At 56.8% G+C, this 27,324-nt stretch overlaps 1 protein-coding gene and 1 long non-coding RNA gene across 5 annotated transcripts in view; both read right to left on the bottom strand.

The window, feature by feature from the left end:
* Positions 1 to 24,097, bottom strand: part of SLC38A10 (solute carrier family 38 member 10) — a 30,213-nt gene extending 6,116 nt beyond the window's left edge. Inside the window, exons 1-11 of one of the 4 annotated variants that reach the window (XM_054644998.2) lie at positions 23,795 to 24,097; positions 22,826 to 22,943; positions 19,758 to 19,803; positions 18,623 to 18,716; positions 17,432 to 17,575; positions 16,414 to 16,538; positions 13,449 to 13,551; positions 12,597 to 12,779; positions 10,826 to 10,937; positions 10,541 to 10,647; positions 5,527 to 5,680 (exon numbers count right to left, since the gene is read on the bottom strand). In XM_054644998.2, coding sequence (XP_054500973.2) covers positions 5,527 to 5,680; positions 10,541 to 10,647; positions 10,826 to 10,937; positions 12,597 to 12,779; positions 13,449 to 13,551; positions 16,414 to 16,538; positions 17,432 to 17,575; positions 18,623 to 18,716; positions 19,758 to 19,803; positions 22,826 to 22,943; positions 23,795 to 23,893 — 1,285 coding nt within the window. In that variant the 5' untranslated portion in view covers positions 23,894 to 24,097. Of the gene's footprint in view, positions 1 to 5,526; positions 5,681 to 10,540; positions 10,648 to 10,825; positions 10,938 to 12,596; positions 12,780 to 13,448; positions 13,552 to 16,413; positions 16,539 to 17,427; positions 17,576 to 18,622; positions 18,717 to 19,757; positions 19,804 to 22,825; positions 22,944 to 23,476; positions 23,770 to 23,794 lie in introns of those variants that run through there. The other 3 variants (XM_054645000.2, XM_054645001.2, XM_077188426.1) reach the window with 3 other exon arrangements.
* A 1,841-nt stretch (positions 24,098 to 25,938) lies between these two features.
* Positions 25,939 to 26,744, bottom strand: LOC143695520 (uncharacterized). The gene is made up of 2 exons (XR_013184798.1): positions 26,651 to 26,744; positions 25,939 to 26,164 (listed from the first exon to the last, which is right to left on the bottom strand). It is a non-coding gene; the product is annotated as an uncharacterized LOC143695520 (long non-coding RNA).
* Between the last annotated feature and the right edge of the window lie 580 nt (positions 26,745 to 27,324).

The raw sequence follows: 27,324 nt of genomic DNA, 5'->3' as shown, positions 1-27,324 counted from the left end.
CCACAGCCCTTCAGATGCCTCTCAGAGGAGGGGTGGGGAGGTTTCCTTTTCCCGCAAGAGTTTTGAGGAGGGGGATTAAACAACAGGCATTAATTAGGGGAAACTCCTGAGGGAGAAGGGGGAGTTTCCCCCCACCTTGTCCTCAGAGACAGAATGTTTTTGGAAGACACATCCCAGTCAAACCAGTCACTGTGTTCAGCACTGGTATGACCAGCACATGGAATCTTTTGCACATTCCATGGGATGGGAAGGGTCCCTTCCACCCCCAGGATGGCAGAAAACCCACACAGGGAGTGAACTCTTCCTTTGGAGAGCAGCAGAGAAGGAAATAGAATTGTTTCCCAGCAGTGAAGTTGTTCTGCAGATTTTTTTCCATCCAACAAACTCTTAAAAAAAAATCTATCTTCTGTAACAAAAAAAAAATTCCCAACCCTTTCCCCCTTCGCCCTCCCCCGTGTGATTTCCTTTGGGGAATTAATTCTATAAACATCTTTCCATTTTCTCCTCCCCCTCCGCAGGGCTGGTGCGATTTATTACGAGATGAACTCATGGGAAAGAAGGGATTGCCACAACTTCAGCTGCGTGGGCCTTGCCTGAGCTGGGGAGGAGGGGGGAACAACAAAAATTCACAAAAAATTAAGTACAAACTCCTGGCCCAGAGGGATCTGTGCCAGCAGGACCTTGAGCCTCTCCAGAAACGCGGACTCCGGCCCGAGCTCCACACCCAGAGGAGGGACGTGTGCGGGACTGGCCGGCTTTCCACGTTCCTTCGCTTGGGGAGTGATGGTGGGAGGGGAAAAGGACTCGGATTTTCTGAGAAATTCGAGTCTAGTACCCAAGGGTCCCCCTCTCCATTGAGGGACTTCCCAGGGTTCAGCAAGTCAGGGCAGGACACTCCTCCTTTTCAGGAAAAACTGGGCTGCAGGAACCAGTGCCCAGGCCTGGCCAGGGGCCCTGGGAAGCGGGAGGCTGAGGCCGGGGAGGGGAGCTCAGCACGGCTGCGGATGTTCCCAGCTCAATCCTGGCCCCAATGCAAGAAATTATTTACTCTATTGGAGGAAAGTTTCTTGTTAATTGGTTCATGGAGGCGGGAGATGGCTCCGGTCGGAGAAGAGCGGAGGATCCAGAGAACCCCAACACAGGCAGGGCTGTTCCCACAGCGGATGGGAGCAACGAGCCGAGCAGGGAGATGATGTTCAAGGGGAAATAAAAAGGAACAAGGGGGAAATAAAAAGGAAGAGAGGAGGAAATAAAAAGGGAGAGAAGGAAATAAAAAGGAAAGAGAGGGAAATAAGAAGAAAGGAGGGGGAAATAAGCGAGGAGGAAATAAGAAGGAAGACAGGGGGAAATAAGAGAGGAGGAAATAAGAAGGAAGACAGGGGAAGCTTTCCTTGCCATCAGGAAGCAGAGGAGTTAAACGCAGCAGTTCCCCTGCCCAGAGCAGCAGGTGAACCCCCGCGGGCCCAGGGCAGCCCGAGGGGCCGGGGGAGGCCCTGCTCTGCTCCGGGAGTGTCCCTGGCAGCTTCCATCATAAATCAGGCAGAGGCACGTTCCCCGCTCTGCAAACAATGCAGGAAAAGCCCAAAACACAAACAAAACACAAACCCAAAAGTCTCCACGCCGCAATAAGGCCAAGCTGCCTCGAAGCCATCATTTGCTCAGCGGGAGACAAAATTAAGTTCATCATCAGGGCGTGAATTAACAACCTCTCAGGCTGCCTGGAAATCCATCCGGGGCTCCGGCTGCTTTGCAGGGAAGAGTTTTGCTGGGGCTCTGCCTCTCTTCTTGCCCTCCAGGTCCCTTTGAAGCATCTTCCAGTAACGCTGCGCCTCGTCGTGTTTTATGAGCGGCCTTGGACATTACAGGCAAGGCCTGAGAGGCTGTAAAAGCTTTTTGGCTTCCAAGGAGAGGCCGGGGTGTGAGGCAGCACCGAGAGGCTTCGCTCTGACCCCCGGCTCTCCGGCAGCTCTGCTCACACGAGGGGAAGCCGGGGCGTCCTGCAGCTGATTTGTGTGTGTGCGTGCCTGGGTGTGTTGTGGTTTGGCAACAGCCTCTCCAGGCTGCCATAAAATTTCATGATTAGCAACCTAAAAGCTTCCCTTCTCCCCCTGCTCCTGGTTCGGATCGTTGCAATGGTCCCAGGCAGGCACTAAATCCCTCCTCACACATTTTTCCAGCCTCTCAAAGCTGAAATGTGCTTCCACAGCCCCTGCCCTGGGCAGAGGCAGCGGGATGGGCCCTGCTGTGCTCGCCCCCAGCCCAGGGGGAGCCTTAAGGACAGCACAAGGAGCTCCAGGACACACCTCCCTCTCCAGGGTGTCACCCCAGGGCTGACCAGGGACATGGGGTCCAGGACCTGCTTGTGCCAGTGCAGCTCCAGATCTGCTGAAATTCCTTCATTGCATGATATGGAGCAAGATCCAGGAGCCTGTGCCAAGGAAAATGGAGCCCAACAAGCAGGGCAGAGGGCTGGGGGCAAACTCTGCCCTGGGATGTGCCGAGCACCAGGAGCAGGGCAGGGCCAGGCCCTCCCTGGGGAGCCCCCGGCCCAGCTGCGCCTCCAGGAGCCCTCCCTCCCCCCGAAACGGGTCCAGATTTCACAAGGTTATGGAATGGCATCCCTGAAATTAGTTCACAGTTGTCTCCTGACGCACCAGCAGTAAAAACCAACCCAAATTACCAGAGGCTGCTGGTTCCTTTTCTGTGTCACAGGCACTATTAAAAGCTCGCTCGCACAAAGCACCAGGGAGAGCCGCGGCGGAGCCAAGCTGTTCCTGCAGGATGCAGGAGCCACGTTCCACACATCTCCGGGGCTGCTCCGGCGGGGAATGCCGGCAGGGACCCGGCCTGCCGCGGGCAGCTTGCGGCTGGGGGGCGAAGCACAGGGATGGAGGGTGCAGGGATGCACAACACAACCCCAGATTTTGCCCCAGTTCAAATAACAGAGCCCACCCCATGCCCCAGGACAGCGGGATGGCCGGAGCAGGGTGCCCAGCACACCGGGGAAAGGGCTCTTGCACAAGGAGCCTGAATCAGGGCTTTGTTACCCAACATTGCACAACAGCAGGGAGAAGATGAAGCAGCAACGATCAAGTAAGGAGCTGAAAAATATTACAAAATCTTAATCCCCCCCGAGACCCTCGAGGGTGCTTTAAATACGGAGAGAAATTGCCTAATTAGCTTTTTTTTTTTTTTTTTTTAATGGATAATTGCCTTCCTGAGCTTTCAGAGGCAGCTTAGCAACCTTTTAACAGAGGCGCAGCCGCGGCAGGACGGGGCTGGAAGGGGTTTTATCCCTTTCCCGAAGAGCTGCTGACAGTAAAACCTCCAGCACCACAGGCTGGGGCTGTAATGGGCACTTGGGTGTCGTTAGGAAAAACACGATTCCGAGGCCGCTGGTCAATACGTGTTCACATAAAAGGCCAATGTTCTAATATTCATAATCCCCGGGCCCACGGGGCAGGGCTTTAATGAAAGTCTCTCCAGTTCTGGGCTCCACAACATCAAAGAGGCCAATAAAACTCCTCTCACACGCTGACAGGCGGGAGGCAGACGGGGAAGGCAGCGCTGGGGAAAGGCCCTGCGGTTTGCCTTGGATGGGGCAGCACGGGAAAGGGCACGGAGCAAGCCTGTGCCCAGGGAAGGGGCTGAGCACCCTCTGACCCAGAGGCACAGATGCACCTTGTACCTGGAAGGAGGGGTCTGGAAGAACCCTCCACCCAGGAAAAGGGCTGGGAGCAGCACCCTGTGCCCTGGGGAAGGGGCTGAGCAGCCAGCAGGGGTGCCCAGGGTGAAGCTGTGGGATCCTGCTCAGCCCCGGGTGCGGAATTCGGCCCATCCGGAGGGCACCCAGGTGCCGGGGGTGGCCCAGCCCGCATCCTGCGGCCCTGCAAGGACAGGATGCAGCTGCTGCAGCGCGTTCCAGGAGGCAGCTCCTGCTCTGCAAAACAAGGCGGGTGAGGACGAGGGGGAGCCACGGCGGGGGATGAAGGGCACCATTTAACGCCTCTCATTGCTAGTCAAGCCGACATCCTGCAGAGGCACAGGGAGGCACAGATCCAAGGGATCGCAGCGCCGGCTGTCCCGGGGCAGCCCCACGTCCACCCCGCAGGTCCTTGTCCCCCTCCTCTTCCTCCTCCCCGGGGAGGGAGCCCCCATTGGCAAAGGGACCTCAGGGGACAGCTGAGCTTTCCCTTGGAACTGCAGGGCTCCTCCCTGGGAAGTTTATGAGCCGGGAGCACTAAACCCGCCTTCCTCCCGGGTGGGATTATTTAATCCAGCAGCACTCAGAGCTGCTGCCGGCGGGCCCCGGGATCGCTCGGGTGATCAGAGCCTGGCATCCCGCTCCACTGCCCCAGCTCACGCCAAGAAGGGGAGAAGATTCAGCAAACTCCTGCAGACACCGTGTTTTATGGGATTTTTTATTTTCCCAGTCAGAACACGTGTCATTAGCGATTCCTCCTGAAAGGAGCAGCTGTTCTTTGGCCATTACTGCTCCAAAATTAACCAAGACGGAAGAATTCAATCGCATCCCTCCTCCAGGCCCTGCTGAGGGCTCCATTAAGGGATTGGGAGCGTCTTTTGCTTGGAGTTCGCCGGCATCCGCGTGCCCGGGAAGGCACACACGGCCTTGAGTAAGCCACGAGTAAACCACAAGTAAACTCCACCACGGAGCAACCCCAGAGTGAATGTTATCGGCAGCAGCACCGGTGTGGGAGACGCTCCAAGCTGCCGGGCAGGAACCCAGCCAAGAACCAGGAGGGAGGATAATCTCCACAAGAGCCAGCCCCTTTCTCCCTTCCGCTCTCAATCTCTGCGAGGATATTTCAAGGCCTCCAAAGAACAAAAAAAAAAACAAAAAACCCCACAGGAGCAGAAGGAAACAAAAGTGCAGCGAAGGAACAGGACGCGGCGGGGCCGAGGGGCAGCGCGGGGTCAGGCGGCACCTGCGCGCCACGGCCTCGCTCCGGAGCAGCTGGGAAAGGGAGGAGCGGCCGTAATTCCATCAGCAGCCCCAGCAAACAAATAATAAATAACAAGAACCGGTAAACAAAGCTGAGGCATAATCACAGGCTTTGTCAGAGAGGGAGCCGAGGCCAAATTTATACCCTCGGCACCAAAAAAAGAGGCAGTTCCCATAAATTTCCCTTCCTTCGAGGGTGATGGACGGATGGTCCTTGGGCTGGCATGGGGGGAGAACAGTCCCGTGGGCCAGGTGGGTACTCTGCTCATCCCAAACTGGGATCACTGCTCTGTCCCTCCAGGGGATCCCAAGCCTGTACCACACCCTTCCCTTCCCAAAAGAACAACTCCCACAGTGGACCACTGGAGATCACAGCAGATTTTCCAGCAGACAAAAGTGCAGCTTTTCCTGGGAAAAGGCCCCAGGAAGCTGGGAAGATGCACAGAGCTGCCTGGAAATTACCCTGCTACCACCACACTTAAAAAAAACCAACAGATTTCTCCTTCTTTTTAAGAGGTGACCTGGGAACAGGGCTGGGAAACCCAACTCCAGCAAGCACATACCTGGAAGTTTGACCGAATCCTGGTCAATTCTGCTCTCCTCTCTGTCCAGGTGCTCCAAGCCCACTGCTTCTGTCCTCACACGGGTGTCCTCGGTGGCAGACAGGGTGGTGTAGGTGCTGATCACCAGCATGCCCAGCCCAATCCACAGGATAATCTGCACAGAGGGACAGAGGGACAGTGAGCACAGGAAATCCAAGGGGACTGCTCCCCACAGCATTCCCACGGTGCCTGCACAGAATTCCAAGCTCAGCACAGGGACACATGTTAGGGAGAGAAGAGAAATGTCAGAGAGAAACAGGAAAACCAGTTGCTCCTGGCTGAGGTTCATTTCTGGGTGTAGGGCCATGGGAATGGAAGCTGTTTCAGAGGCTGGAAGCTGTTGGAAAAGCTTTGGAAGGGCTCAAAAGTGAGTGAAGTGAGTGGGCAGGACCCAGGGATAGGAAAATGCATGTAGCAGACAAGTCCTACTGCAAAGACTCATTTCCTGGTATTCCCAGCATGAGAACTCCATGAAATCAGGTCTGGCTGAGCACAGAGGAGCCTGGCCTGGTTACAGCCCCAAACCATTCCAGCGAGCTGCTTAAAAATCCTTGGTTTTGAAAGCAAGGGTAACATGTCCACACACAGATCCTGGTCCTAGGGCTCAAGAAGCTGCTGAGAAATGACTCCCTGATTCCCAGAAAGCGAGGATCAAACAGAGTAAAAATAGAAGGGTGGAATCGGGATCCCATGGAGGGAAGGGCTCTTGGAATTTCTCTACCTCAAAAAGGAGAAAGTGATGAGCAGCAAAGGAATTTTTACAGCTTGTTATGTGATGACAAATTGATCTAAAAGGATCTAATTCCACATGAGTCATAGGAAGTGTTGGATGGCACTTGGACAACCTGGTCTAGTGGAAGGTGTCCCTGCCCATGGCAGGAGGTGGAACTGGATGAGCTTTAAGGCCCCTCCCAGCCCAAACCATTGCATGATTCCATGACTCCCAATCCTCACTGTGCAGATTCACATCCCAATTCACAAAAAACAAAAGAAAAAGATGCTTCTCAGTGTGGGGAAAACCAAGAACGGCCACAGGGAGCACTTCACCATTGGAAGCTGCCAGAAAACTGCAAATCAAGGGGAAAGGTGAAATCGGAAGGAGGAATTAAAACATTGGCACTTCCAGAGGGGGAGGAGGGGCCGATGCTTTCCTCACCCACTGAGGGAGGTCACCCAGCAAGAGGGAGCAGCGTGCTCAGAGCTGGGCTCAGGGGACCCCGGAGGGCCTGTTCCCAGCACGCCCCGCAGACAGCCCGACGCCTTCGGAAGGAAAAGGCTGGCGGGACGCGGAGCAGCTCTGGATCAGGGGCAGCGTGGCCAGGGAGCAGAGGCCAGACCTTAGAGCTGCTGCAGAGGAAACAGGAGCAGAATGTGCTGCCTGCCTTGCCGGGGTGCACAAAGAGCAGATATCCTGCCATCCACCCCCCCGGCCCCGGGCAAACGCCGAGTCAGCAGGTCCTGCACTGCTGCCCTGGGCTGAGCTGCTCCACTTCCTCCCCTCCCACAATCCACAGCCCCGGCACAAATGCATTTTGTGCCTGGGAGGTTGTTCTGGCACCTTCCAGAAACAACAGCGCAGAGGAAGAGCGTTTCCACAAAGAGGATCTATTCTGGTGCCACAGGAACCAGGAGCAACGTGGGAGAGGAGGGAGCTGTAGGAAACGGCTGAAAACATTAAATGCTTTAAAAGGATTTTTGTTGTTTCTTATCTTAGTGGGGAACCAGGGGCTCAAATGCCTCGGATTGAAACCCCTTTGATTGTTGCACATTTGGAGTTCAGCTGCGAGCTCCCGGAGCAGTGGGTACGGGCACACGTGGCAGTCAGAGACAGGCTGGGCTGTCCCTGAGCTGCCCTCACCCAGCTCCCCCCTCCTCACCTACCCCCTCCCCAGCTGAAGACCAGAATAAAGAGGGCCACGATTTGGCTTAATTCCATGGAGATGCTTATGCCATGGAAAAGCAGGCGGTTTGTGCTCAGGGGACCACCAGGGCAACTGAAGGAACGGGACTGAGGGCTGCAAGGACTCGAGCGCTCAAGGAACCAATCCAGGCAGAGGAGCCACCAATCCCCAGAGCATCCAGAGAGATCCTGCAGCGAGGGGAGGCTCAGCACTGCACGTCTGAGCCAAGCTCTGGTCCTAGGGGAATGATCCCCCCGAGCCAGCGATCCCACGGAGAGCAGAGCCTTTTCTGCAGAAGCCCCTCTCAGCACAGACACGAGGAGAGGCTGTGGGAAGCCCTGGGGCAGCTCAGCAGGGCCAGGGCCAACTCCTGGGAGCCACGCTCAGAGCACGGACGGGAATCCAGCAGAGGAAGTTCACGTGGCCGCTTCCTCGGCCGGTTGTGCTCCCCTGGCCCTCCTTCCTCCCAGAAATGATCCAGCTCTGCAGAGCAGAGCCATTAGCTCAGCCCTGTCCTGCAGCCACGGGAAGCCAACACGCTGCATTTGTGTGGCGTGACGCCATCCCCGTCCTCCTCCCGGACACCAGCGAGCGCTCCGAGGGACGGAGTCATGGCGAAGGAATGCAGAGCCCCGGTCACTGCCAGCCCCCTCCTCAGAGATGCTGTGTTTTGGGGGGGCTGTACTCCTGGATGTGCTGCTGGGGAAGATGTGCTGGCCCCTGCGCTGCCAGGGAAGGGCAGAGGGAATCTCTTTTCCACCCGCACAGGAGCGAGCCCAGGGGTCACTTCCTGACCTCCGGCAGCTCCTCTTCCCCAACTGGGACAAGAGCAACTCCGGCCTCCCTAGGAGGGGCCTCTCGGACAGGCTTGTGTCAACACTGGGAAGGCAACACCTTCCTGCTGGCAGCTCCACACTCTGCTCACAGACCCCCACACGGCCCTCGGCAGCTCTGCCAAACCGGGGCTCCCAGGGAGCAGGGGGACGCGGATCCTTACAGCAACAGATGCTAAACCACAAGAAAGGGAACACTCTCCCTGCTTCACTCTCAGCACTGTGTGCCTGACTCTGGGCTTTTTAACTGCTCTGGGACCTGCCTTTCCAACCTAACCCTTCCAACCAGGGCACTCCCAGCCCAGCCCAGCTGAGCTCCAATCCTTCCCAGTTCCTCAGCAGAAGCCTTTTGCTGGCCAGCAAACATCTGCCCATTTCCCTCCCCCATCTGAAATCCTCTTCATTGCTTTTAGTGTTTCGTAGGCTCGGTTTGCACCTCTCCTGTAAAAACCTGGCCTTTCACGTCACCACCTGCCCCACACTGGACACTGCTGGGTACCAGAAGTGGCCCGATAAAAGCAGCCAGTCCTCAGCAGCACAAGAGCCAAGATAACCCAGAGAAGTGTAAAAGCTGGCGCTGAGGTTTGCTGCTCTGAAGGAGCTAAAGCTGATGCAGGGAAGGAGGGGGAACGTCCCTGTACCCTGTTTGGACAGGGACAGGAAGGGAAGGACAGCTGAGCCCAGGGCTGGCATTCTCCCCCCACCCGCCACCTTCCTCAGGAGCTGACTTTGATGGAGTGGAGCACCTGATCAAAGGAGTGCAGGAATGAAGGAGGAGACCAAAGACAGAGCTCCAGGGAAAGAATAAATGAGCCTTTGCAAAGACCTGGAGGGAGGAGAGGGTGGGCTCGGAGCTGGGCTGTGGAGGCGGGGAGGTGCTGAGCAGGGCGGGCAGGTGTGTTCTCGCTCCAAGCAGGAATGCAAACCTGACAGGCAATGGATCACTCAGGGAAGGCTGGACAGCTTGCTGCCAGCCCCTCGAGAAGTAACCCGGGGCCTGATGCTTTAGATAAGCCCTTCCTCCTTTGTGGGGATTTCTGCAGGACAAACATCTCCCTGAGCCTCGTGACCGGGTTTGGGGTCAGGCATTGTGAGGGCCCCAGTGTCCCACCCCTGAGCAGCCGGGCTTAGAGCTCAGCCTGTCCTGAGTGCAGCCCCGAGGCACTGCAGGGAAACACTCTGGCTCAGCCGGAATAGAAAGCAATTCTTGAAAGTGCTCTTTGTTTCCCTGAAAAACCCAGGCTGGCATTCAGACTCCTGCTCGGGGTTTCACTCAAAGAAGTTCGGAGCTAAGTGTCAGAATTCAGAGTGAAAGCTGGAAAGTTGGACTACTTCCTTGTGTCAGGGAAAGCACAGGGAAGAAAAAAAACACACCCTGCTTAAAAAATTCACGTAGGTTTGCAAAGCCACAAGTCATTAAGCAGAGAACAAGCCACCAGTTCTGTGGGCCCCACAAAAACGTGCTGCTCTCCCCTGCTGACTCCACACTGTGCCCAAAACCTTATTCCCAACCCAGCACTGTCCTGACTGGGAATGTTGGGACAGAGACCTGTGAAAAAGGCAGTGGATTAAATTATTGTTAGGGAAAAAACCCAAAACCTGTTAATTTCAGCCCACGGTATTTGCAGGAGCAGAGAGATCAAGCCCAGCAAAGAGCCACTTTGTTTCAGTCCCTGAGGAGGCCAATTCAAACTGGAGCAAAAGGAAAAGTTAAACTTCTAACAGCCTCTGAACGACCCCAATCCCTCAGAAAATCAATTCCTGAAGCAACACCTCTATGTGTGTGTTCCTTTTTACTATTATTTTGGTTGAAAGCAGAAAGCTGAGGGTCGGCAGCACAAACCACATTGTGGAGCCCTGTTTGTTTTACCCAGCCCGGGCAGGTCGGGATGTGAGGCTTTAAGGTTTTACAGGCTGCCTGGATTTCCTGTTCTGAGGATCCAAAACCTGAATCCCACCCAGAGGAGGACTGGAAGCAGCATTTTATGCACAAAATGATTGTTTCACTTGATGCTGGAGGGACAAAAAGAGCTGGTGTTCCAGCTTGGGCCATCACCTCTGCCACTCTCTGTGCATCCCAAAGTGGTGGACACCCACCCAGAACAGCTCCCACCTGTACTGGGCAGACTGGAGGGGGAGGCTGGAGGAGGTGCTGAGGAGTTTCTGTGCTGCAGCCAAATGAAGCACATTCCCAGGCTCTGCAGAGGGCTTAGGGGGATGTCAAGCAGCATCAGCACTGACCTGTGAACAAAGCGCATTCTTGTGGATCTTCTTGTAAATAAGAGCTGGGCAGATGAAACAAATGAGGCTTCCCATGGTTGCACCTGTCAGGCCCAGGACTGTTTCCACTAGAGAAAAAGAGGAAAAGTCAGCAAAGGTCCTTTCCAGGAGCGTCAGAGCAGCAGCACGGGACAGCTGCCAGAACCCCCGGGCAGGATGGGGTGTGAGTCTGGTCACCCCAGCCAGGAAAACAAATAACAGAGCCCAGAGAAAGCAGCCAGCCCTTGTTCCCAGCTCCTCACTCACCATTGGGGATCATGATGCCTCCGACCATGGTTCCAAACACAACAGCCAGCGTCAGGGCTTTGAAGCGCAGCGGGGGCATGTAGCCCCCGGCAGCGAAGGTGCCGTCCTTCTGCTGGGAGGGCAAGGGTGCAGGGGGAGAGTCAGCTCTGGGATTGCAGTCCCCAGACCCCCAACAATTCCCTCAGCCCCCCAACAATTCCCTCAGCAATGCTCTCTGCAGCTCCAGCCCATCCCAGCTGTGATCCCCCCTCAGCAGGGACTCAAAGAACAGCCCAAGGCCAGAGGCAGGAGGCAGGAGCTCAGGGGTGCAGCAGGAGGGAGAAGCTGCAGAGGAAGAGCTCTGGCTGTGCTAGGGAGAGGTATTCCCCAACAGCTCTGGGAGCAGAGCCATCCCCACTGCTTTCCACCACAGGAGCAGCCCCTCTGACTGGGAGACACCCCAGGGAGAGCACAGGGGAGGATGGGTGCTGCTGGAGGAATTCCAGAGGCCCTCTGCTTCCCATCCCACCCCACCTCCCGAATGGGAGGTGTGGAAGGCAGAGGCCCCAGTGTGCTCTGCAGACCCAGCAGGTCCCAGCTCTGCTGCTGCACAGATGGGGGAGGAAGGCAAAGCGACACCTTCAGAGCCCAGCCAGCCACGAGCTGAGCCCAGGCGAGATCCAAAGTGTTCCCAAGTGTTTCCAGCGCTTCCTCCTCTGCACCCGCTGGCTCTTACTGAGCCTGCCCCCATCCTCAGGCCCTCCCAACGTGAGAAAAGAGCCGGGGGCTTCTCACAGGCAGAAGTGGCAGGATTTAGGGCTATAAATTGCTCAAGTTTTATTTCCTGCCTAAGAGGTTTCTATTTATGCGGATACACAAAGGCCTCAGAACATTCCCACAATCTCTCAGTGTTATTTGCTGAATCCCATCGGCGCGCTCCGTGCGCACAATGCACAGAGGAGAACACGCCACTGCCACAAGGGACTCACAGTCTCCAGCAGACAGACCAGCCTCAGTCACAAAGGCTGGCTGAGGAGCTGGCCCTGGGAAAGGTGGAACGTGTGGGAGAGGGCTGGATCCCACATCCCACCGCCCGCCCCCGGCACCGCAGCCCGGGAGGCGCTGGAGGAAGGGGACATCCGAACCCGCAGAGGAAAGGGCTGCTCCAGGGCTGCTGACAAAGATGCTGGGTGAGAATAATGCAGCAGGAATCAGCAGGCACACAAGGAAACAAGAAGAAATGGGGCTGGGCTGGGCTCCGAGGCCGGGAACGGGAGCTTGAGCTCAATGAGTTGGCCAGCAAAAGGACAGCAGCTGGAGCAGCAGGAAATGAGGAGGCTCTGCTGCTTCCAAAAGCACATTTCTCCCTTTTTCTGAGGGGAAGAAACCACCTCGGCTCTGAGCTGTGTAACGTGTCTGTGCCAGAGCTGGAATCGCCAGCAGAGCAGGGAGCAGCAGCCACGGGACATGAGCTTTACACTGGGAACTCCACTCCTTTGGCCCATGGAATTCCTCTGCAGAGGGGACACAAACCTCCAAGTGCCAGGGATTAACCACTGAGCAGAGCAGGATTTAGAGGTGGCCACAGGCCCCTGCTGCACTGTCACCACACCCTGGGCACTGAAGATTTTTTGGGAGTTGAGGTTTTGTCCCTCAGGATACCGAGTACCTGCCACATGCCATTATCACCAGAGTCTCAGGGAGCCAAGGCCAGTTTGGGGCCCAGAGACCAAAGAGTCACAAAAACCCTTCAGGAGTCAAGCTTCACACTGAGGCAGCCCTGGGATCTTACCTGCTGCTCAAAGAGCAGGGTGTTCAGAGCCTGTCTGCAGGGCAGGATCATCATGGGGAACCCCACTGCCACGGACATCATGAATCCCACTCGGATCATCTCCGTCACCACGTTGGAAGGGAAGTTCATCAGCACATTCCCAGCAATGGCCTCGGTGTAACTCACGTAGCCAAAGAAGCCCACCTGGAGAGGGGAGCAGGGTTGGACTCCCAACATTTCACACCTGCTCCTCACAGAGGGGACAGACAGTGACCTCCCGTGGGAGCAGCCAAGTGGGAGTGCAAGGTCACTCCAGGGGCACCCCAAAACCTGGGACAGGTGGTTAATCAAGACTGGGAACTGCCTAAAAGCAAGTTTCTCATCAAAGCCAGGGGTTTTCCTAGAGGACACACTTTGCTTGCTGCCAGGCCCATGGACTGTCCCTCTCCAACAGAGAGAGGGGGCTGTCACAATTTCCTGCAGCAGCCTGGATCATGGGCCAAGGCTCTCTTCAGGAATTATTAACCCAGTTTTATTAACTGCTGCCTTATGAGGCATAACTTCCTTCAAAACAGGCTGGAAAAAGCTCTCCCAAACTCTGGGCAGCAGCCCCTGCTCCAGGCTGGGCCTGGGAAGATCTGGGCCTCCACTCTGCCTCCATCCAAGGAAACATGCTACTCTGAAAACCTGGATTCTCCCAGTGCCCCCTGTGCCCTTGGGTTCATCACCTCCCACCTAACTCTGCTTTCAGCAGGAGGACTTATCTGTCAGAATAAATACAGATAAGCAGAAACCAGCCCCAGCTGTAGATAAAGCCTCATCCCTGTGGCCCCTCCAGATTTCTGGCAAGGGAAGAGAAGGGGAAGTTCCTACCATGATGTAAAAGGTGGTGACCACGTTTAGGGAAGAAGCAAATATGGAGCTCATGATTTTGACAGACGGCTCATCCAAGCTGTCGTAAGTAGGCAAGACCTGACTGTAAAAAGGGTAAAATATTTAAGGAAACCTGCAGGAAACGGGAGAAAACCCCCAATCCCAGCCCAATCTCTGCCTCAGCCCAGCAGCAACGAATCCCTGACACCTTCCCCCTCTGGAGCATAAACACCTGCTGCTATTCCACAATTTATACTGCTAATGCCAAGAGATTTCAGAACACTCATAACTTTTAAGTGTTGCAAAAATATTCCTGCTCTCCCTACCCCACCACGTGGAGCAAAACGTGTGATGTAAACATTTGGGTTCAGGAAGGGTTGCAAAATGAATGACCGTTTGTTCCCGGGGCCACGGGTGGCTCTGGGCCAGCCCCAGCGCCAGAGATTATTGTTCTTGGAGCTCTCCGTGCTGATAATTAAAGCAACACAGTGTTTACAGAGGAAAAGAGGGAAGAAGGTTGGAGCATCCCACTGTCTGAAGGAAAATTAAACAAACAAACCCCAGCACAGCAGCCTGTCCTACTTCAGCTCGCTTCATAGAAAGCCACAAGTGCCAATTCCCTGGGATTTGGGGTATTTACAGCCTTGGAAAGCGTGGGGAATGTTCCTTTTGACATCAGGTGCATATTTTAGCAACTCATTAACCTCTTGTTACTTTAATTCTAGCGGCTACATCCCGGAACTCTCGGGAGAAGGGGGGGGCCTGCAGGGAGATGGGAAGGGGTATCCCCAGCTCCAGTGGGCACCAAGCCATTCCCAGGAAGTGTGTCAGGCTGGGACCAGCAGAAAGATCCTTAACCCTTAATCCCTGAGCGTCAAAGGAGGCTCTGGGGCTGGAGGTACCAGCAGGGAGCAAGGACTTCCCTGGGAGTCTCCATCTGGGATTCCTCCCTGGGACTGAGGAGACTGGCTTCCCTAGGAATCTCTCCTTTTGGGATTTCTCCCTGGGACTGAGGAGACTGGCCTCCCTGGGAATCTCTCCTTTTGGGATTTCTCCCTGGGACTGAGGAGACTGGCTTCCCTAGGAATCTCTCCTTTTGGGATTCCTCCCTGGGACTGAGGAGACTGGCTTCCCTAGGAATCTCTCCTTTTGGGATTTCTCCCTGGGACTGAGGAGACTGGCTTCCCTGGGAATCTCTCCTTTTGGGATTCCTCCCTGGAGAAAGGAGACTGGCTTCCCTAGGAATCTCTCCTTTTGGGATTCCTCCCTGGGACTGAGGAGACTGGCTTCCCTGGGAATCTCTCCTTTTGGGATTTCTCCCTGGGAGAAAGACTGGCTTCCCAAGTCCCTCCATTTAGGATTCCTCCCTGGAGAAAGGAGACTGGTTTCCCTAGGAATCTCTCCTTTTGAGATTCCTCCCTGGAGAAAGGAGACTGGCTTCCCTGGGAATCTCTCCTTTTGGGATTCCTCTCTGCCCTCTCCACAGCTACCTCCAGCTACATTCTGGTCTTCAGCATCTGAGGGAAGGCTCCAGCCAAACATTCAGGCTTGGGAAGGAAAAAAGAGGGGAAAAAGGGAAGCTCTGCAGTGTGTGGGATGGTTAAAAAGGTGATTCAGAGGTTAGTAAAGTTAAATCTACCCAGCTGAGACTATGTAGTTAAACTACATCTAAAGAGAGGAATAGAATATATAGAAGGTGAGTAGAGAGAGAAAGAGAGAATACACAGATGGAAAGAAATTTTTAAAAATATACAAATATTGCCTGGGCTGGGGACAGGGTATTTTCCTGATGTTTGGAAAGAATACACAGCTTTAGATTGGGTTTGCCACAAAAGTGCTGCCGTGGAGCCCATATTTAGGCACACACACAAAGGTCCAGACCGAACCATTTCCCTGCATTTCCAGCTCCCAGGAAAATTGTCCTGGGTACTGCATGGCTTCCATAAGGGAAAAAAAATGAAAGGGATTTGTTAACAAGGTAAAGCTGCAAGAGAACACAATTCCCTTTGCCAGTTGTAATGGAGACATTAAACAGCAAGCCTGGAGTGTGCCGGGCTAGGATCTGAGCTGCCAAGAGAGCCAGTAAGTGGGAAATGATGATTTGGATCTTGGAGTGGGTGTAAACACAGCAGTCTGAGCAAATTTTATCTGTCACATTCATTTACTGTTGGCACGAGACCCGTTTGCTGGAACTACATGGGGGAAGCCCAGCTCTGCCAGGCTTCCAGAGAAGGATGCTCCTTCCAGAGCAGGCCAGTCCTTCCCTGCCCAGGGCTGGATTCACACGGGTTAGAGCTGTCACACAGCACTCACCTGCTGTCCTGGTGCAGCAGGGAATGCTGCTGGAAACCTGGGACAGCCTGGCCTGCCCTCACCTTCTCCCACCTGTCACAGAAACCCTCCCAAACCCAGGGAACTGGACAGGTGGAAATAGCCTGGTCTGCTCTCAGCTCCTTCCACGTGCCACTACACCCAGGGAACTGGAAATGCAGGAGTTGTACAATATTCTGGAAATGCAGGAACACCCCTCCAAAGCCAACACCTGTGTGACCTTCAGAGTGCTCTGCAGGAAATGTGGGGAGCAGAGCAGCCCCCAGGATTCAGGGGGTCACACAGGGGGGTGGCACAGCCTTTCCTGGTGCTCCAGCATTCCCTCCAAGAACCAGGGGAATTTCATCCCTCCTGCAGCTGCACCAGAAGCTCCCGAGGAGCTGTTTGGCTCCAGTGGTCTCAAGTTGCTCCATTACAAGAACTCCCAGGTGAAATGGAATAACAAAAGGGTCTGGGTAACAAAAGGGTCACGACTGAATGAGAGGCTGAACTTCAGAGAGCTGTAAAGTACCCCGATGAAAACAAACCACCAAAGCAGATGGTATCTATCCCTTGCAGATCCTCCTGACCCTGTGCCCCTCACACAAACTCCCAGCAGGAACAAGTGCCAGGGCTGGGAAAGGCAGGTACTTACGACTGGCAGGCAAAGGACATTCCAAAGATGGGGATGCAGCGGAAAATGCCCTCCCAGCGCATGTAACTGACCCGCTGCAGCCACTGCCCGCTGAAGAGCCCGTGGTTGAAGGAGGACAACACAACCTGCAGCAGGACAGAGAGCAGGGGTGAGCAGCCAGCCCCAAACAGCTCCACGGCAGCAGCAATGCCAGGCTGGGATAACCCGAGCTGCCAGCACGGCCCCATCCCAATTCCCCAGCCCCACTGGGTCCCACCCACACCAAAGATCCCAGGGCCACCAAGGATCCCAGGGTGTATTCCAAGCGATCTGTGACATTCCCCCCTTGTTTGATGCCATCAGAGCACACACAGTTTCCACTGACACGCTCACTGTGAGAATCATTGTTCAAAGCAACCTCTTTTGCACTTTTTAAAATGTGTTTTTAAATCCAAACAGGAAGCACCGTTGGCCTTAGAGAATCCTGTTCAGCAGAGAGAGACAAAGGGTCCTAAAACAGGATCCCACCTGCTGCTCCAGGGCCATTTAACACCACCAGCTCACCAAAGAGAAGGAAAAGCTTTATGGAAAGAGGGAGGAGCTGAGGCCAGGGAGCTTCCTTGCCATGGACACAAGAACTGGCAGGAGTTGGGTTGCACAGGAAGCAGAAGGTAAATATGTCTGAATGTCTGTTTATAATATCCTTGGATGGGGTTTCTAATCTCCTGAGATGTTTCAGTGCAGCCAGCTCTTGTGAATGTTGTGGTTTCTTAAAGGCACAGCTCCTGGGAGGTTCCACACCCCCCTGAGGAGGCAGCTCTGAGGTGTGACCCTGCACAGCCTACTAGAAAAGTTACATGCAGAGAATTCCCACAGCTCCCTTTCCTTCCAGTCCTGAAATTTGGGTGCGACAGGGCTGGAGCTCCAAGAGGGAATCACAGGAGCATCTGGGAGCTCACAGGAGCATCACAGGAGCGACTGATCACAAAAATGAACAGAAAGGAGGAAAAGGAAGGGGATGCCCGGTGTCCGTACCCACCACGAACATGAACACGCTGTAGAAGATGAGAGCCATGGCACTGAAGGACTGAATGGAGGCCATCATGTTCCTCTGCAGGCTCAGGGGAAGGACAATGCACAGGGAGACAGCGAAGAGCAGGACAATGCGGAACGGGCCCGACACCTGCACAACAGACCTGCATCAACACCTGCAGCAGGGAGGACACCCCACACAGCCCCAGGCAGCAAACCCTGGCATGGCTCATCTGTCCAGACTGAAAAGCAACTTTAAACAGTGCAATTGTGTGTCTGGAGGTGTTTGAAGATGCTGCAAGCTCGGGCTCTGTCTGTGCTGAGCTGAGACAGTCACTGGGTGCCACTGTTGCTCTGCAGTGTGTGACAGGTCCAAGCTGGAAGAATTTGGGGGGTGGCTGGGGGGGTTAAATGCTAATCCAGCACAAGCTATTTAGGTATTTTCACGCAATTAAATAAAACCTAAATTTACTTGGGGAGACGAGAAATTGAAAGTGTTGAAAACTCCAATCCAGAAAATTAATCAAAGCCTCACACTGCTATTTATTATAGCAGAGCACTCTGGAATGCTTGGAAATATTTAATACCTAATTTGGCTGCAGCCTCAACGCATCTTTTTTAACTTCACAGTTCCTTAATCTGAGCTTAGGAGCATCAGGCAGCATAGATAACACTGTACCAAAAATCCTTTTGCTTCCCTGCACGGCCCTCATGCCGGCTCTGAGGAGCACCTCTTGCCTCTGAGCACCCTGAGCCAGCAGCAGGCTCATCACACGGCTGAGGAGGCAGGAACACAGAGACTTTGGCCACAAAACCAGCCAGGGACAGGACAAAAATCCCTCCTGAACTACAGGGAGGAGAGCTCAGGCAGAGGAATTGCCTGTCACTACCCACTGGGGCAGGAATTAAGGCAGGAAGCATTATCTCCCCCAGGAATCTGCTCCAGAATTAATAAGGGACCAAGTTAAAAAGAATTCCTTTGATGGAAATGCCTTATTGGAGTTTTACACAGCTGATTGTTTGCCATATGTCTGAGCTCCCCAGACTTCCCAGAGCAGAGGCTCCGTGCACGAGGATCCCTCCATGAGGGGACCCCACAAAGCCCCCCTGGGACGCCAGGGGATGCTGAGCAGGAGCTCTGCTGTCCCCAGGGGACACAGTGAAACGGCAGGGAGCACTGCAGGAGTGATTTATTCACCTGTAATCCGAGCATCTGCGCAAAGAAGTTGGAGCCCAAATCGCCGATGACGACGTAGAACGCGATGCAAGTGCCCAGCATCAGCCCAATCATGCTGCAAACACAAACAGGGACAGGTCAGGAGAGCCACATTCCATCCTCAGCGTTGGGAAGAGCAGGACACCTCCCCTGCACTCTATCCCAGCAAAACAGCCACCAGAGAACCTCCATCCACACCAAACACTCGGGGATGCAGCTCTGCCCACAACCTACACAGGGGTTTAACTCCTGTTGGGAGCCATGGGGAAAAAAACAAGAAAAACTAATCTTGGATGACAAGAACTCCTTGAACTCCTGGAAAAATTCAAAAGAATCAGCACGAGGCTCTCAGAGCCCCACACCCACTGCAGGACCCTGCCATGAGAGTCTCAATATCCAGTGGGCTCTCCGACATCTCTCCACACAATGGACCAAACTTTAATGAAAAGATTGTCCATGAACTGCTTCTCCTCCCACTCCTGGACCACTTTCCTTCCCAATTCCAATTATAGAACATCCCTGTGGCAATTACAGCCTCTGCTTGCATGGACAAGTAACATCTGAGGAATATTCTGTGTATTTTTAGTGCTGAGCAGAAGTTTGCAGCTGGGAAGAGCGAAGGAGCCGGCACCGCTGCCGGCCCTGGGCTCAACGTGCCTGGAAAAGAATCCCTGCTGGAAAAAGCAGGGCTGTGAGGACTGTGCCATCACCTGACATCTGCACTGGGGTCATGGGAGGAAGCAGAGATGGAGGCAGGGTTCCCCCTGAAGGCATCTCTCAGGGAAGGGAGCACAGAGGGCAGGAGTGGAGCAGATCCTGGGATCCAAGGAAGCAAACGCTCCCTCCCACCAACCCCACAGCAGGGATGGCACCCCTGGAGAGCTGCCATGAGTGACACGAGTGTGATTTCACAGCAGAGCAGCTCATCCCTTCCTTCTGTGCTCCCAGAGCCTGGGAAGTGCTGGAAGGGATGGAGGTGACACCTGGGAGCTGTGCTCAGGGCATCTCACCCAGCCTCCTGTGGAATTCCAGGAGGAGGGAGAGCACAGCAAGGCTCAGAAAGGTTCCCACCACAGACACCCAAACTGTTCACACTTTGAATCAGCAGCAGATTTACCTTGTTTCCACCAACATTTTTCCTGCTTTTCCATAGGCATGAAATGCTGGCATAAAAGGGAAAAAAGAGTGGAAGTTAGTCAAAGAAAGGTCCAGAACAGGGCAAGATGTCAGTTCACAATTAGACACCAGCAGTGACACAGGGCAGTGCAGCAGGAACCCACCACTGGTATTTTGGGGCAGTTTCCCTCACCCTCCCACTTTCTTTTTCAGCCTTTCCCTTTGGAAACTGAAAACCACATAAGACAGGAGCAGGGATGAGGGAAAGCCAGCAAGCAGGTTCTTTTTTTTCTATTTAAAACCAGAAGTGGTGTGAAGCAGCAGCCACACATGGCAGCCATTAAAGGCAATGGGAGAGAAAATATCCCTGTACAAGATTGTGTGTGGCGAAAGTTAAAGTGGTGCAGAATTCCAGTCCAAGTCCCCTTTTTATTTTTATCTTCCCCCTCGAACTGGGCTGCCCGACATGGCTGGCTGGGAGAGCTGAGCTGGTGCCCAGAACGTTCAATCCCATTCCCAGAATACCCAGTGCTCCCAACCCACACCAAAGGGCTGCTGCCAAGGCTGTGCTTTCCCTCCCTCCCATCCTGGGGTTGGAGCACAAAATGCTCAGTAGTCCTCAAATCACTGGGTTTTCTCTTAAAAAGACAATGCCAAGAAAACTTTATTCTATTTTTAGCTCCTGTTGGGCAGAACGGGAATGGGGAGCTCTGGTGCCAAACCCAGACCACAGTGCCCAAATCTGCCAGTGAGGTCCAGCATGAACCCACCACCCTGGAGTCCCCTCTGCCTTCCCTCAAGACACAGCCCAACATTCCCAGAGCCCGCCAGAAAACAAACTCAGATCCTTTCTGGAAGCTTCTTCTGCTATTTTAAATATTAGCTTCAACTCTTGATTTCCTTGGACTCTACTCCAGCTAAAAATTCAGGAAACGAGATGTTCTCCCACAGAATGAGCAAAAGGCACGGCAGGGACCCACAGCCCAGAGCAAGGATGTGGGGGAGCACCCAAAATAGCAGCTGGATCAGTGACAGGGCAGTGGGACAGATGCCACCAGGCACCGTGCCCGGGCACGGGGAGCGGCCTCCTCTGGGAATTCACAGCCAGGAGGGAAAAGGCAACAGCTCTGGGGGGGTCAGGCCCACAGACAAAGGGTCTGGGAGGAGAAAGAAGAGCCAGCAAGAGCAAAACATCCCTCCTGGAGATGGGTCAGTAACAGGCTGAGCTCAGAGCTGGGGGATGGAGGAGTGGTGCTGCTGAGCACATTCCAGCCTCTGGACATGGACACAGACTGGGGTGATGCTGCAACCAGCCCATCTCCCCGGCTGTTTGGAATTGATGCTCAATGAAAACAAGCCTCCAAACACTGTGGGGACAATGTAAAAATGAGATTCTTTATCTTCTCCAGGAGGTAACAACTGTAAAATAAATGGTACAGTCAAATCCTTGGAATGGGATCTTGGAATGCCCCCAGACTGAGCAGAGCTTGCTCAGTACCTGGAGAAGCCTTTCAAACCCAGTGTGGTTCCTGGGACAGAGCTTCAACCCCTGGCCCTGCAGGGCTGAGCTGCCCAGCACAGCCCCAGCACATCCCGAGTGCTGCTGGAAGGGGAGGGATTCACTCATCTCCTGCTTAAAACCCATCTGGGAGCTTCCTGCCCTTCCCTCCTCACCCACACATCTCCCTGCAGCCCTTCCCCTTCCCGCAGTGGTGAGGGGGCAGTGCCAGCCCCGGCCTGGGACAGCCTTTGTGCCCAAGCCATGGCTGCTGGGGTTCCTCCGGAAGGCTGTGCCCGCCTGCAGGGAATGTGCACAACTTCCCTCCGTGCCAAAGCCTCCCAGGAGTGCCCGCAGATGTCCCCGGGCCCAGCCTGAGGGGACAAAGGGCTCTGTGTGGAGCTGCCCGACCCCGGAGCATTGGGATGCGGCGCGGGAGCGTGTGGCACCTCTGCCAGGGCTCCGGGAGCGGGCACGGTGCTGCTGCCAGCCCCCCCTGCCAGGAGGAAGCTGGGAGGCATTGCTGGCCCTGTCTGTATGGCAGCCCCTTGGCTCCTGGGCGGGCAGAGGATCCCTTCTCCCCGGGACACACTCCAAGGTGCAGGGACTCTGTGTCCTCCGGGAAGCGGCGCACAAAGGCGTCTTGTGAGGGGCAGGGAGCAGCGGCAGCTGGGTGGGGGCTCCTCCTTCCCCCTGGCACCAAAACAACCTCCCAGCCACGGGGCTTCTCCCTCTTGTCTGTTCCTAGCAGATACAAGTCAGCAGGAGCTGGGATGTGCTTCCTGGGAGCAGCACCTCGGGCACCCTGAGGGAGGAGCAGACCCATCTGTCAGCAGCTGCTGGGAGCCCCCGTGCCAGGGCAGTGCCAAACAGCTCCCTCCTCCCACAGAACAGCGAGGCAGAACGAGGAAAAGGAGACTTTTCCTGCTGCTCCATATGCCAACAGCAAGGAGTGGAACCCAAACACCTCCTCCTGCTCCCCAGGGCAGTCAGAATCCCAAGAGAGGCCACGAGCAGAGGCCAATCCTGGCGCCAGCGCTCAGCTCCGAGGTTTTGGCACAGCCAAAACCCACGCAGGGATCTTCCAGATGTTTTTGTTTTCTCAGCCCTTTGGAAGCTCGCTCTGTTTCCTCTCTGCTGAGCCATAAAGGAGCTCCCAGCTCAGATGCAGGCAGCCCAGCTCCGTGCCAGGCTGGCAGGACCCGCTGTCCCGGCAGCGCTGGCTGGCTGGGTGGGGAGCTCGTGCCCAGACCCATAATTAATTCATCCCAGCCCCACAATTCATCCCAGATGGCTCCCGGGAGCTGGGGTTTGGATCATCTCCTCCCTGCCCTGCAGAGTCAAAACAACTCAGCACCCATTAACAGGGCTGTGGGAGCAGGATCCAACCCCAGCACCGCCCCGGGGAGAGGCTGAGGCACAACAAGGAAGCTGGGAACTGCAGCAAGAAAAAAAACATTTGTTGTTCCAACAGCACCACTGAGGAAATGCAGTCTGGGAGGCCAAGGAAGGTCGTGGTGCTGTCAGAGGAGCAGCAGGGCTGGGGAGCAGCCCCAGAGCTGGGGTCTCACCGAGGCCGGGGTAGGTCCTGCGCTTGCTGAGGTTGGCTGATTTCACCAGGAACATGCAGGACTGGTGGGTCATCCACGAGCAGAAGATCAGCAGCATGGCTCCCAGGAGGATCCCACACTGCAAAGAAGCAGGGCAGGAGATGGGGGTCAGCCCCCCACCACAGTCCAGCCACCCTCCCTCAGCACCCTCAGCCTCCCCCGGGTGTTCCAGCCACGTTTTTCCCTCTTTCAGGAAGTTCTGTCCCCTTCCCACCACCTCCACATCACCCTCTCCACAGCACAAGGACACAGGGAACACACACCTGCTTCCCACAGCTCCCAGCTGCACCAGTCCAAGCTCCAAGCAGCAAACTGGGAGCAGAATTCCCACCCTGGCTCACCCCTCCAGGGAGCACAGACAGACCCCGAGGTGCCACCCCTGCTGCAAACTGATTTATCCACAACCAGCTGGCATCACACACTGCTCAGCCAGCCCCGGTCCCCGGGCAGGGCTGGCACCCACGGGCACCCAGCAGGGGCTTGGCACAGCCCCAGATGCCAGGGAGGGGCGGGGGGCATAGCGGGGCTGGGAAAAGCCTCCAAGTTACGTTTATCATGTGGGCAAACCCTTGGATTTCATTTCTCCCTTCTCCTTACAAGACAAGCACAAACCATCAGCTGGAGACCACAGGGCAGGGAAAACCCAGAGTGTGGAGCAGAAGTTTTGACTTGGAGACGTCACCACTGGTACAAACGCGGTGTTTGGAACACGAGATGCCCGCTCTGGGTCTGAAGCGTTTCCTTCACTGACTTTCCTCTCCAACGGAACGAAGCCCCAGTTCGGGCCAGAAGGTCAGAGGCGGCCGTTGCCCGCCCGGCCCGGCCCAGCCCTGGAGGAGCCCGCCGGGGCTTTCGGCTGCCGGGGCACGGCCCGACCCCCCGCCGCAGCCCGGGGACACCGGCAGGACCCCGGCCGGCCCCAACGCTCACCTGTCGGAAGCAGAAGGGCACGGTGAGCACGCTCACCCCTACGATGCTGTTCACCACGTTCATGATCAGGCCCCAGTTGGAACCCGCCGCCGCCGCCATGGCCCGCGGCGGAGGATCCCCGCGCCGGGGCACCCGGTATGTGGCTGCTCCCCGAGCCCCGCGGCCGGCTCGGAGCGCCCGGTGCCCCCGGTCCCCCTCAGCCGGCCGTGCCCGCCATGGCCCCACCGGGCACGCCCCGACCCGGCACCGGCCACAGCGGCACTTCCGGCTTCCGCCGCCGCCGCAGGAAGTGACGTATGCGCGGGGCCGCTCTGCCGCCCCGGAGGTCTGGACTCGCTGGTGGTGGAGGACCAAGGGGGGTCCCCGTGGTTGGGGGCTCCCCCGGAGAGCCGAGCACGGCCAGGGAAGTGCGGGAATGCACCAGGACACACATCCGTGCGGATCCGCGCGTGGAAAGGCAAGGAGAGGGGCGTGCAGCCGCCTTTACACGCGTGTGTGCGCATACACACATGACCACACAGCTCGCAGCAGCGCTGGCACCCGAGCGGGGGTCCCCGGCCTGATGGCGGCCTCTGAAAGGGCCCTCGAGGGTAGAACATCACCCCCGGCATCCCCTCCCCCCGCACATCTGGGCACGCATCCAGCTGTGCACACACATCTGCTCCCCATCCCACCCGCAGCCATCCCCAGCTCTGCACCCCCACATCCCACGGGAGAGGGAAAAAAGAAGGAAAGATTGGGGATGGGATTCTTTATCTTCTCGGGGGGCTCTGGAAGGGTCCCCCGAGGCCAGGCTGGCGGCAGCTCTGAGTGCCACTCGCCAAGGGCACGTTCCCATCAGAACGGAACGAAGCGTGGCGCTCGTATAATTTGCAGCAATTGCGATGGGAAACCGCAGGAATTCGCTCTCCAGAAGGTTTGCAGGGAGGTGAACAGGCGGCCTAATTCCCTCCAGGTGTGCTGCAGCATCGGTAGCTCTGGCTGTGATTTCCTGGCTCCTGTGCCAGAGCGGTGGCTGCGTCCGTGCGTGTCCTCAGGGTGGGATGAGGGATCCTCTCAGGAATGTCACCCATGGCCAGGAAAGGGCTCTGGTGGCTTCTCCATGTCCGGGTGGGAGCCGGGGGCTCGGGAAATGTGCAGAGCCAGCCAGGAGTCGCAGTGACACACAATGGGGACACCAGGGGAGCTGCCCCCTGCTCTGCCACCCTCCTGTGCCACAGCCCCGGGGCTCGTCTGTGCTCATCCCCAGGGAATGGGGTTTGCTGCAGCTCCTCAGGCACCATGAGCTGCTCTGCAGCCCCAAACAGCCCAAATTCTGCCTCCAGCAGGAGCTGGGTCCATCCCAGCAGTGCCAGGTTCCCATCACACACCTGCCGAGAGCAAGGAGAATCCTCTGGAAAGCTCCAACCACCAGGGACCCCGACCCTGCCCTGCCGGCAGGGGACACTGGGAGCCGGGAAACGGCCCTGAGGGGTTTGGGAGCCAGCAGCAGCATTCCCACCGGGAATCCCAGGTGGCTCAGAGCCCTTCCCAGCCCTGCCCCATGGCCCAGATTCCTCCCACGGAGAACAGCCAGCCCCGGAGGATGGCACAGCCAAGTGACTGTAATTAGAAATGGGGGCTCAGGGCTGGCTGAGCCCGCAGGGACCCTGCCCTGCTTTGTGGAAGCACAAATCCCTCGGGATGCCCAGGGGCCGCTCTGCAGGGATGTGCCCACGTGTGCTGGCACACACAGAGCTGAGCTGAGCCAATTCCCAGCTCCCACGGGTGATGCTGTCCCAGGAAAACAGCTGGGGCCATCTCTGCTCCCACCCATCCCACTCTTGCTCCGGGATTTGCCTCAGTGGCAGCTGCGTCCAGGGGGCTCCCATGAGCCTCCCACGGCACTGGGATGCTCTTCCCTGGAACCATCCCTGCCCCCCCCCCCCCGCCCTGGGGGACACAGCAGGGCCCACAGGGAATGGGGAGGAATGGGAACCCCCTCTCCAGGCCTGGGGCAAGCCCACCCACACCCCAGCCCATGTCCCCCCTTCACCCCACCCAACATCCAGGACCACCTTGCTCCTGTTCCAGTGACAGATGCCTGGCAGATCCCCGGAAACAGCCGGCAGGGATTGAAAAACATAAATTAAAACAAATTGCAGTTTTATATTGCAAATAAGGGCAGTTTGATGGGTTTTATTGCAGAACAACCATTAATGAAGTGCAGTTTCAGGCACCTTAATTGCTCAGAGACCAAAGTTCAGTCCGTATCTGCAGCACGAGCTGGGAGCCGCCACATGTCCCGCGAGTGCCGGGCAGGTTGGGAACGGGATCGGGAATGAATTTATGGGCACGATGAGGAGGATGGAGGCAAGGGGTTGAACCCATCTAGGGGGGGTTAAAGCAGCGTGGGACAAACAGCACAGCCCGGGCTGGAGGGAGGCGAAAGCCCGTCGTGTCCCCGCCATGGTGTCACCCCAGTGTCACCGCAGTGCCAGCCGTGGGGCCCCGCAGTGGGTACTCACCATGGGATGCATTTTGGGATGGGGGTGTCCAAGCACTTGGGATGCTGGGGCTGCCCCAGGGGCTGGGGAGGAGCGATGCAGAGCCACGGCCGTGGGGGGCCCCGGGAAGCCCCCCAGAACAAAGCACGCATGGGTGTGCAGGTTGACACAGCACCGGGGGTCCAACCAGGGGATCCACACACACCCAGGACACGATCGCGAGCCCCGCACACCCAGGACACCATCGCGCAGCCCCGGCACCGTCACACCGCGCGTGAACCCTCTCCCCACCTGCACATACCCACGCCCAGCACAGGCACCGAGCTGTACCGAGCCGTTCCGAGCCGCGTGGTGCCTTACCGGACCTTACCGAGCCGTACGGTCCGGTGCCGTGCCCCCGCGCGCGCCCGTTCATTCACCCGCCCGCGCCGTGGGAACGAGCCGCGCGCGCCGCGGGCGGGAAGCGCAGCCCCGTGGTGGCCCCGCCCCTCCCCGCGCGCATGAATGAGCGAGCCCCGCCCAACTCCATATTAGGCCATCCGGCGCTGCTCTGTAGGTGGGGCCTAACCGGGCCGCTCCGCCCTTTCACTCCGCCAATCAGAGAGGTGCGCCGGGCCCCCCGCCGGGCTCCGGCCTTTGTTTGTGGAGGGCTCCGGGGCCAATGGGAGCGCGGGACGGGGGGCGTTGGGCCAATGGGAGAGAGGGACGGGGGGCGCTGGACCAATGGGAGAGCGGGACGGGGACGGCTGGGCCAATGGGCGCGCGGGGGGGGCGCGGGGCGGAGCGCGGGGCACGGCCCGGCCCGGCCACGTGCGCGCGGAGCCGCCTCCGCGGGGACCGGGGACAGCGAGGGGACCGGGGGGACCCCGGCGCCACCGGGCTGTGTCCCCAGCGGCTGCCCCGTCCCCAGCAGTGCCAAGGACACGTGCCTGTCCATGGCTGTCTGTGCCAGATCCCGGTGCCACCAGCGGCTCGGCACCTTCTGCTCCGGTAGACCCCGGGGATCACGGGGGAGCGGCCCCAGCCCCGGCTGCAAACCTCGGG

Source organism: Agelaius phoeniceus, chromosome 19, assembly GCF_051311805.1.
Source record: "Agelaius phoeniceus isolate bAgePho1 chromosome 19, bAgePho1.hap1, whole genome shotgun sequence".
In the NCBI taxonomy this organism is placed as follows: domain Eukaryota; kingdom Metazoa; phylum Chordata; class Aves; order Passeriformes; family Icteridae; genus Agelaius; species Agelaius phoeniceus.
Note: the sequence above shows the minus strand (reverse complement) of the source record. Positions and strands in the feature narration are given on the sequence as shown.